Source organism: Colias croceus, chromosome 16 (genome assembly GCF_905220415.1).
Source record: "Colias croceus chromosome 16, ilColCroc2.1".
NCBI classification, from domain to species: Eukaryota; Metazoa; Arthropoda; class Insecta; order Lepidoptera; family Pieridae; genus Colias; species Colias croceus.
Genome location: NC_059552.1, coordinates 7362266 through 7373548, shown reverse-complemented (window position 1 = coordinate 7373548; position 11283 = coordinate 7362266). Strand labels below are relative to the sequence as shown.

At 33.3% G+C, this 11283-nt stretch overlaps 1 protein-coding gene across 2 annotated transcripts; it reads right to left on the bottom strand.

The window, feature by feature from the left end:
- Positions 1–176: 176 nt before the first annotated feature.
- Positions 177–6821, bottom strand: LOC123698497 (tropomyosin-1). 2 transcript variants are annotated; one of them, XM_045645144.1, is made up of 8 exons: positions 6695–6821; positions 3716–3882; positions 3075–3334; positions 2519–2636; positions 1988–2089; positions 1617–1794; positions 859–1262; positions 177–366 (listed from the first exon to the last, which is right to left on the bottom strand). In XM_045645144.1, the coding sequence occupies exons 2-7, from the start codon at positions 3827–3829 to the stop codon at positions 1180–1182; spliced, it is 855 nt and encodes a 284-aa protein (XP_045501100.1). In that variant the 5' UTR covers positions 3830–3882; positions 6695–6821; the 3' UTR covers positions 177–366; positions 859–1179. The 2 variants fall into 2 exon arrangements, with proteins under 2 accessions (XP_045501100.1, XP_045501099.1); XM_045645143.1 differs by lacking the exon at positions 859–1262.
- Between the last annotated feature and the right edge of the window lie 4462 nt (positions 6822–11283).

Sequence of the window (11283 nt, the reverse complement as noted above, 5' to 3'; positions counted from 1 at the left end):
TAATTAAATACCTAAACTTTTTATTCAGAACTTGTAATATTCAGATTATTTCTTCTTTCTTTATTCCATCTACCAAATACAGATACCTACTTGTAAATTTACACAGCATTTTTGATAAAAAAAATATATATTATTTCATATTTGGATTAACAAAAAAATTGAATAAAACACACAACAAGATGTTATAAATAAGTTTTATTGAAAATCGTAAATAAATTTACATAAATATTAATAAATTACATCACGAGTAGAAGAGTTCGTAGCAGCGCGGCTGCTTGTGTGTTTAGTATCCAGCCAATTCGGCGAAGGTGGAGTCCATCTCGTCTGCGAGGCTCTTGTATCTGTCCTTGTTGATTCCCAGCTCGTCTGTCAAGTGCAATCAAGTTAGTACTGTAGGTCTACGGTGTAGCGGGTTACGTGCTACGTGCTACGGTTGCTACGAATGCGCTTTTGAGTAGTATTTGCATGACTATTGATTTTGAAAGGAGTTCAAAGCTAATTTATTGTTTTAATTAATACTGCAAATAATTTGATTGTTTCTTTTTTATGAAAAATAATTAAAATCTCTGCAACTTCTTATAAGTCCCAAATACATACTAGAAATTAAATTACGTAGAACTACATCAACATATATCTACATCTCTAGAGTTTCATTATAAAGGACCCATGTCTGTTATAAATTGGGAAGAATTTTGTGACTGATCTTAAAATATCAGTACACATCGAGTTCGCTGTTAAAAAAAGAAAGATTAATGTTGTTAAATATTAAGTTATTTTTATAGATTCTCTTAATTTTATGAATATGTCGATTTATATAACTATTTTAACCATTTATTTAAGAGTTTAAAGTACATGTACCTTAGAAGCATTGGTCCACGACGGTAGCAGCAAAGCGTAAGACATATTAATCACAACACAGAAAGCAAGGTTTATATTGTATGAAGGCGATTTCTAAAGGATTGTCCGGAATTCGTTAGGTATTTCTAGGTTAAGGACAATCCTCTAAATATCGATGGGGTTAGGATTAAAGAGATGTTATTAGCAATCTAGAACATATTATGACGACTTCCCAATAAACACGTAAAATCTAGGGCGGTAGAATTTAGAGGCTAAATTTCGTATGTCTAATATGGAGACAGCTAAAGGACGGTTCTGTCTTATACTAAGTGCTAAGGGAAGTTAGTATCCTGTCAACTCGGCGAATGTGCCGTCCAGGTCGTCACATATCGCCTTGTATTTCTCCTTGTCGTTGAACAATGCGTCTGGAAAATTTTGTTATTAGACAGCTTGTGAAGAAATTAGTTCAAGTGACTGTAAAAGAAGTAAGCTTATTAGATCTTTTATTAACCTGCTATTATTGGCCGAGTTTCGAAGAAGTAGATGGTAATTTTGTAAATGTGTTCCTTAATAGCTGACTGCTTCAACACCCAACACAATATTTCAGGAAGAGAGAAAATTCTTCAAGTGTGTTATTGAAATTCTCACTCACGTTAGATTCGTTTGTTTAAGAAATAGTTTAAAATGTGATTTAAATTGGATTACTTTCGTGTGTAAAGATAATAATTCTTCTTTAAATGATTTATGATTGTGAGTGTTATTGTTAGTTTTGATCATACCTTCGAGCCTGTCGACTTCCTTCTGGAGTTTCTTGACGGTCTTTTCTGCGTATTCGGCGCGAGCTTCAGCTTCCTTCAGTTTGATGGTGAGGGTCTTCAGTTGCTTTTTGAATTCTTCTACACGCTGGTTGGCCTTCTCTTCTGAGACCTCCAGTGATTTAAGGGAGTTACCTACGACCTGTGGGGTAACGAACATTCATTTAAGTTTTTACTTGTGAATTTTTATACCGTGCTACCTAACTTATGGATACATGTTTGTGGAAGAAAACGTTGTTAAACGTAATGAATGTATAAGCTCAACTTAATAGTTATACAATATTTGGAACATGTATTGATAACATTGTAATGGTATAATTGATAATGTTTAGTACCTTCAATTCCTCCTCAAGTTCTGTAATCTTTGCGTCACCTGATTTGACACGGTCTTCAGCTCCTTCAAGCTCGTCTTCAACGAAGGCCAGTTTGCGGGATACCTGAGACATAATTATTAATATATTTTGTCATAAAATATTTTCTTTCTTCTTTGTGTCACTAGATCAGACCGAAACTATAACGAAATCAAATGTGTCATTTCTGTCCATTTGTAGGTAATAATCTAAAATATTAATTATGGAGCATTGGACTAAGGACATTTACTTGTTGAAATTAGAGAACGATTGACCTTAAAAGAGTAGTTAAAGTTGTTAAAAGTTTTTTTTTACAGAGCTCAGTAATTGATAAAACATACATCCTCGTTCATTCTTATGGCAATAAAATTGTTAACAGTTACTATTTAAATGCCCAGTTATTTAAATGCTCTACAATTTTACGAGATTTTCTTATGCATTTCATAAATTTTAATTTCAATTAGGTTGTCTTTTGTCCGTTTTAAACAGTTCTAAATAACAGTATTTATAAGTCACCTCATCGGATTTGCCGTCAGCGTCCTCAGCGAGGAGACGGGCCTCCTTTAGCTGGTTGGTGAGTTGGTCCATACGCTCCTCGTCTTGTTGTGCTCTGTTCTCCAATACTTTGCACATACTGCGAATAGATATTTATTGTTAATAATATGAAATAACAATCCAGTGCACTGATTATATAGATAAAATTAATGTTACAATTAGAAAATAAATGCTTGGCTCTAATATTTTTTAACAAAATAATTTGTGATAAAGAAACAGTGTCACGGTTACACGAAATACATGTGAATATTACAAACCTATAAAACCAACGTAAAATCAGAACATAGAAAATATTTTTTTAATATTCTGCGAAACTAATTTTCTGACGAGTAATCTTTATTTGATTAATTCCCTCTTTCATCAACCCTTAATAGAAGAGACATTGAATGAATTTGCTTTTGAATGAAATTGTACTGACTGGGTAGGTACAAGGGACTACTATTACTACTATTAGGTACTATTGTCGAACTGATGAAAGCTTTCATTATTTCTTTTTATTTTAATAAAAAATACTAACCGGTTGTTCTCATCAGCGGACTGTTGTGCTTCCAGAAGTTTCTGCTGGGCGGTGCCGGACCTCTCCTCTGACTTCTCCAGGTCCTCTTCAATCTGCTGCACCTTCCTGTTGAGGGCCGCCACCTCCGCCTCGGTAGCGGTGAGCTGCTTCTCCTTCTCTTCAAGGTCCTTGTTGGCCTGCTCCAACTTGTTCTTGTTGAGAGCCAGGTCCTCTTCCACCTGGAGGAGCTTCTTTTGGAGTTCACGGACTTCCTCGTTGACCTGGAATGAAGTGCGTTTTTATGGCAACGATTAAATTATTAAACTTACTGACCAATTTCTATATACACATTTTCTACATTGTTCAAAGACACATTTCTATAATCACTGCTCCTGGAACTGTGAGTTCTATAATTTTTATTATTCTGCGTATCAAGATACTAAAAATTCCTCATACTTAGCATTCATGTTTATTATTGAAATAAGTATACGACCATATTTTTTGCATGATGGTTGACATTAACCCCCTAAATGAACTCGAAATTTTGTTTTCAATACTTTTGTTTACTGGTTTTTGAAAATAATCAGTTTTGAATTTCGTTTTAGGATACCCAAGAACAAAAAGAAGTAACCACATAGAAAATTCTAGCCTGTAGTACTAACCTTCTCGGCACGGAGGTTGGCGTCCCTGGCCTGCTGCTCGCAGGTGTCAGCCTTGTCCATGGCATTGTCCTTCTCCAGCTTCATCGCCTGCATCTTCTTCTTGATCGCGTCCATGGTGGCTGCTTTGTTTTTTTACTTTTCGGTCACAAAAAATACGCCAGTTGTACCTGAAAGTATAGTTGGATTGTTAATTTTAATTCATTTAACTTAGAGAAAATAATGTGAAGCATTCTTTTCTAAACTTATTGTACAGAGAAAGGCAGCATTATTTTCTCTGACAACCTTTCTTATTACGCTTATCCTAGCTTTGTGTTGGAGGTATCGTGAAATGTTTAAACACTTATTTGATATATCGAGACTATATTTTGTATTCAATTTATACCGTATACATTAGAAAATTTAAATGTAAATAAAGCGAATCCATTAGCGTCTTTTCCTACGATTTGTAGATAAGCTGTAAGTAAATCTATTTAGAGCCCCGTATCCGTAATCTCAATGCTAAGTGTGAAGGCCATTACAATTTTTAACCGACTTCAAAAAAAAGGAGGAGGTTATCAATTCGGCCGGTATATATATATTTTTTTTTTTTTTTATGTATGTACACCGATTACTCCGAGGTTTCTGAACCGATTTACGTGATTCTTTTTTTGTTCGATGCGGGATGGTGTCGAATTGGTCCCATAAAAATTTTATTTGGATAGGCCCAGTAGTTTTTATTTTATGAGCATTTTTGTCTGTAGGTATTTGTAAATTTTGCAAGTGCAAGTTTGAAGTCGGTTGTTTTTAACGCAGTTATCACTTGTCATAAGCTCGATATTTCAATTCCAAGTATTTGCATATTCGTAGTAAAAGCTGACGAAGCAGATATTAGTTACAGAATCTGAGTTTCTACATTGCAAGAATAGATCGACTTTTATATCTATTTGTTCACACTTGGCGGAGTTCCAACCAGCCATATGCAGAACTGCAGATTTAATAGTCTAGTTCAGTTTATCTTGTGAAAGTGAAATTATTTCAAATATTGTAAAAATTTTGTTTAATAAAAAAATTATAACTATCTTATTTTGTGTTTTATTTGGAATTAATTTACTTTGCGTTATTAATATAATAAACTTCCCAAAAGACCTAGATACATTATAATAATATGTGTACCTTATAATTATTAATTAATAACATTACAAGGTTTGCGTATTTATTAAAACTTAATAATTCTGAACATTCTTGACTTGCGCATCAACTCGAACGTCTGCGTCGGCGATGAGATAATCTCCCGTATTTATATCTATCTATACAATAGCTTTTGAGAACAGTAGGTAGTTATGGGGCTTCCTTTAATCTCTAAAATACTAACCGTTTCCTATAATTTCCGTTTAACATTCTACTTTGAGTTGTACGAACGTTTCATAAAACTGTTTCTAGGTTATTTTTATGTTTGTAAGTTGGACTATGTTTTGTTTAAAATTGATTTAAAAATGTTATTAGATTTTATAATTTTTTAATTATCCATAATTTGCTAATTCAAAAAATAATTCGATGTTTGATTCCTATTGTTTCATTTATATGTACCATACAAACAAAAGCAAAATGATTAAAATGTATAATCCTTTATGAAATATTTGTTATATTGTAATTATTTGTATCCGCATTCTGTATTATTTATAATTATCATACAAGTTTTGTAGACGATAAAAAAAATTAAATATAGGTAACCGTTACGTCAACCGTATAAATCCGTTAAAACGTCCAGAAACGTTCGTGTTGTGCGAAAATAACGCGTGTGTGACGCGGCTTTATTTTTGGCGGGCTGTCAAATATTACAGTTTGGTATCTGAAATAAATCGCTGTTTAAAACTAAACAGCTGCTACATAACAGTGTTCTTTGCACGCTTAACTAATCAGTGGAAGATTGTATAAGGTTTCAGTCTTAATTAATTATTAATATTATTCACAATGTTAAAGTGCGGATTTTTTAAGTAGGTATATTTTTTGTGTCAGTTATGATATTAATGTTATTAAAAAAATTAAAAACGTATGTATGTCTTAAAATACTGAAACATAATATTTTAAGCTAGACGCAACAAGTTAGTCAATTTTCTACTTTAAAATTCTCTTACAATACTTTAGCTAATATAAAATAAATAGAATGCGGGAATTTTTTACATTAAATTAATTATTCAGCATGATAAGTATTTTTCGATTAAAATATTTGGTGTAATATGTCAAGGATAGATACTTAAATAAAAAAATCAAAAATATAGAACGATGAACTAAACCGAAAGCGATGAACTAAACGAATGTTTTTTGTAAAGTTACTAATTGATTATTTTTATTTTTAGTGTAAAATGACTTAATTATATGTCTTAAAGTACCCAGAAGTTTGTGTTTTATGTTATAAATTTTGTTAAAACTACTCTGCAGCTGTACTTAAAAATATATCTTTAAAGTAATGTTCTCTATCACGATTTATACGAATCAATAGAATCTTTAATAAAGTTATTTTATTCTAGTTTCGTGTTAAAATGAATTAGAAACAATTAAAAAGAATGGTTACAAAAAAATATTATAACTGTATGTGTCACTTAGTCATTTATGTTATTGAAAACTTTACTTACAAGTTATATTTATTGTGGCTCTATTAAATATTGTGATTTTTACCAGATTAACTATCTCTTAATCAACTGTCACCTGCCACGTCCTAAATAATTATAAAAAATGGGGCACACGTTAAAAATACAATCCACGGCGAGTTTTCCCATATCGCTAAATAAATACATCGGACGGCCGCAAATAGGTCGACCGTCGCGCACTATTTTCAGCAAAGACGCCCGCGCAGTGTAATCCGAGACTTTAACACTAAATATCACATTTCAACACAAAGCTAGGATACGCCACTGCACTGCACTATCCCTTGAAGACTCCAAATAGTTGGCTCTTGGGTCCGTCGGGTTCGTGAGGTCCGTGGGTATCCAGCTCACTCACCTACGGGCGGTTCACACGGCGGAGCGGCGCGCACTAACCCGCCCTGAAGCCGCGCCACCCGCCCAGCTATTTTCGGTGCCAAAAATTCAGGATTCCGATCCGCGAGACGGTTATCATGTATGTGTATGGCAGCTATGGGTTACGGATATCGGATTTATTGCACTGCAAACTGACGTTAACGGAAATCTGCTTTCGAACATTCTTTCGGAAATGTTACAGTAAGAGGAAACGAAAGAAAGTAAGGGTCATACCAGCTGCAATCGGCCCTTCTAGCAGCAAGTTTAAATTCGAATACCTAACGGGTCATGTAACGGTCAATGTTAACCAAGAATAAATCCAATTAGTGCTTGTGCACATTGGACATTGAAATCGATGAGCATATTTTCCTTATAAGTACGTAGCTGTTGTAAAGAGACACCTATAGTCGAATAACCTTGTAAATAATAATGCAGTTCACTGTTCACGCCCCTGAAACTTTACTTTATTTTACATTACTTTAATTTAAATATGAAGGGTTAATTTGACTTGACCTACTCAATGAAATAGCAGCATTAAAATGCGACTGCTTGACGCCAAACACGATATCCTATTACCAATTTACCAATGGAAGTCTGCTTGGTTTGTTTTATATTTAAATTTCCCGCCCAGTGTTAAAGATATTTTAACAATTGGAGACTTAACAGCATCAAAAGCGTTAGAGAGAGAAAAAAGCTCTGCGTGGTTTCACCCCCGTGGCTCCTCTCCTGTTGGTCGTAGCGTGATGGTATATAGCCTATAGGTAGCCTTCCTCGATAAATGAGCTATCTAACACCGAAAGAATTTTTCAAATCGGACCAGTATTTCCTTAGATTAGCGCGTTCAAACAAACAAACAAACTCTTCAGCTTTATAATATTAGTATAGATTATGTCTACATGATAACGTTCATCTCAAAACTTAAACATACCTAAGTACATCTTTTATATTGCAGCTAATTTCTCAAGTCGTAACTATGTATCCTAGTTAACTAGGTACTTAGTATTTTTTACAAACACCGATTTAACCCATTGACCACCGAGCGCCCCGATCGGGGCACGACAACAATAGATTTCTATTGTGTCTGAGATTCTAGGGATTGATGGATTAAAATGGCGCGGCGCTCCTACGGAGTCTTACAGACTACCTACAGTCAAATTCAATTAATGAAACAATTGTAAAATGTTTCGTTTCTTGTTAAATTTAAAATACATTGGATGCATTGTATTCAAGTACTAACAATAATTAATCTTACTATTGCAAATGCGAAAATTGTCAGAATGTTTGGATGTACGTTAGTTGCTCTCACACGAAAACAGCTGATCGGATCTGTATGAAATTTGGTGAATAGATAGCTGCGGATACGTTTTATCCGGGAAGGTACAACGCGATTGATGCCACAGTCTCCATTCTCCACCTAGTCGGTAAAAACCACAGATAATAATATAATACTAGGTTGCCCGGTAGGTACCTATTTGAAATATACCTACCTACAATTTATTTATTTCAATGAGGAATAATGGAGAAAAGCTTGCTAGACAACAAGTAAACGCAGAGCAGTAAGTTATTTAAATGGTGTTTATAGTTTGTCATCCTTGTTCTCTTGCTATTGTTACGATTTATTTCTGTACGCGGCTTTCACATCGATATGGGAATGTTTGAAAGAATCTCAAATACCATTGCGTAGAGTACAACTATTTTTAGCAGCCATTGAGATCATCGTCCGTCTTTCATCTAGTTAGCACTAAATAAAGAATAGAAAACAAACATTAAATACTCCTACACAACATTTATGATACATCAGATTACAGGATCATAAAATGAGGCATGTTTTCGGTATATGCGTAATTTTTAATTGTGTATTAAATATTATCCAGTAGCTTAGTAACTATGAACAGAATAGTAGATAGGTATAGGTATGTATTTGTGGGATTTTCATTCAGATTATACTCAGGATTTTTATTCACATGTAAGTTACCTAGTGGCTAGTTTAGGCCACTACAAAAGTGTTCAATTTCTATTACCTATAAATAAACAATCTCGATGAAATTCAGCAAGGATATAGATTGAAGTGGACTGGATTAGGACGTAGAGCACTTCTTGGCAGTACCGGCGCGGCGGTTGCATGAGTGCAACTTATGGTGGCTCTAAGGGGCTCCAAAGTGCATAAACACATTGTAGTTAGATTAAACTACACGCATATTTATCATAGATGTTTATCTTGTTGTTGAATAGGCAAAAAGTTATGAAATTGACAACACTAACTAGTTAGTTACTTAGTTAAAAGGAATAATTTTTTTTATGCAATAGGAAAGCAAACGAGCAGACGCGTCGCCCTGGTGTTAAGCGAAACGCGCCGCCCATAAGCATCCACTCCGCTGGGAAGAGGATGTGTTGCTGTCCTCAAAAAGGAAAGAGAGGGATATTACGGGAATTAAAAAGGAATATTTTTTTTAAATATGTAAAATATTGTTTGATGATAATGAATGCTTAGACCAAAGAGCGTCATTTGAACTTTAGTCTCTACCCTCGTGAGCTACGGCCGGGCGCTGCAGCCAGCAGCTGGTCACAAATTCTGTAAGTGAAGACATAGGTATATTATGTAGATGTTTACAAAATGTCGTTCAAAATACAATCTTGCTTAGTTATGGAAATGTAGTCATGTACTAACCAATAATTAGACATTCTGCAAAATGTATGACATCTAAGACAGGAACCTATGTTTAAAACGTACCTATATTAATTTTTAGAACCTTTTTATTTTCATAGATATTTTATTATGTCGTAGGGCCCTTATAAGTGAAAATAATAATTGGTCTAAGCCAGTAGTGCTAAGCCAGTAGTGCTTTCTGTTATCTAGTAATATACTTAGGTTGTTTATATAAGTACATATATTTCTAATCTCTGCCAAAATTTGCAGATATGTAGGTAGATGCAAGTGTGAAAGATAATATTGTGAAGAAAGATTTATTATAAATTCGTAATTCGTAGATAAAGCCTTTTCATGTGATGTATGAATATGTAGGTAGGTAAAGATAAAAAAAAAACGAGATAATTAAACCTTTAGTTAAGTTACAATACTTCTTAAAGTTTCAAATGTAGGTATCAAGGTAAAATATAACTGTCTGTTGTCTTTTAGTAGATAATTTTTTGCCACTTTATGAAAAACTAGATGTTCACCCGGTTATAAAAACATCAATAAATGTTTTACAAATTTTTAGTTATTATATTACATCGCAATCCCCAGGATATATCAAATTAGCAAATGTAACAAATCAAATATCATTTAACTCCGTTCAGTAGAGTTCTTGAGTTCCGGTGTAAAATAATAACACATTACACGCTTTCTTTTATTAATATTTACTTATATTATAAAGCTGAAGAGTTTGTTTGTTTGTTTAAACGCGCTAATCTCAGGAGCAAGGAAGGCTATAGGCTATATAGTATATATATCATCACGCTAAGACCAACAGGAGCGGAACGCAGGTAAAACCGCGAGGCACAGCTAGTATTAAATTATAACTATATTTATAGGAAGGTCGATGTATAGATATCGAATACATAGTTTTGGAGTTCTTCTTTTTAACTTCTTTACAGTTTACTCCTATCAGCTGTTATCATTTAGTATCTAGTAAGTAACTAGGTAGTATTATTCTTACATAATGATCATAGATTTCATGCATTCAATGGTATAATATATATGCCTCATCAAATTTGAACACATTTCACTTAATGAAAGTCACTTCTGTGACTTACTTTCAGTTTTAATGCCGGAATTAGAATCGAGGTGAACTTTTCAAATTGAGGATTGTTCTGCATTTTGCGTTATTTTTGTGAAATCGTTTACAATCTTTCACTGGTCTTAAGAGTAACCGACAACCGTATTTCTGTTTCAGGCTTAGTTTCAGGTATGAAATAGGCTAGACTTATTGCTTAGGTAACTACCAATATTTTGTTTTTCAAATTAATTTCATTAATTTTTATTATTCAGACTGATTAGTTAATCCATTATTTTATGTTGCGACTTCATCATATTATCATATTTAATTGTAAGCATCATAGTTTTACATTTATTGTTACAACTTTTAATTGCTTCAATTTTTCTAAAAAAAAATTAAAAAAAATGAGGAATTAATATCTCAATTCAACATCACGTAAACTTAATTTTTAAAAAATGGGATTGTCTGGCATTGGCATACCTATTTATAGATTCAGGGATATACAAAATAAAACGCAAATATTGTGAAAAACGTATATATTCATAGTCAATCAAATTATTCGAAGCTTTACATTCGTCGATATTAAAAGCTACTTAATTCGAAACTAAGCAATATGAGTAGGTATTGTATAAAACACGTAAATATGGAAAAATCATTATTATAAAGGGGTCATTCCTGTCCTTCTCATGTCCTCTTACATTGACCCCTTATTCGAGCCATAAAATTAATACTATAATGGAAAACGATATCTTGAACAACTGTTAAGAACTTACAAGATACCTACAGAAATATTTTACAAGAATGCGCTTTGAATAAACCTTAAGAATATTTTTTTCTTTTTCTCAACTTTGTACTA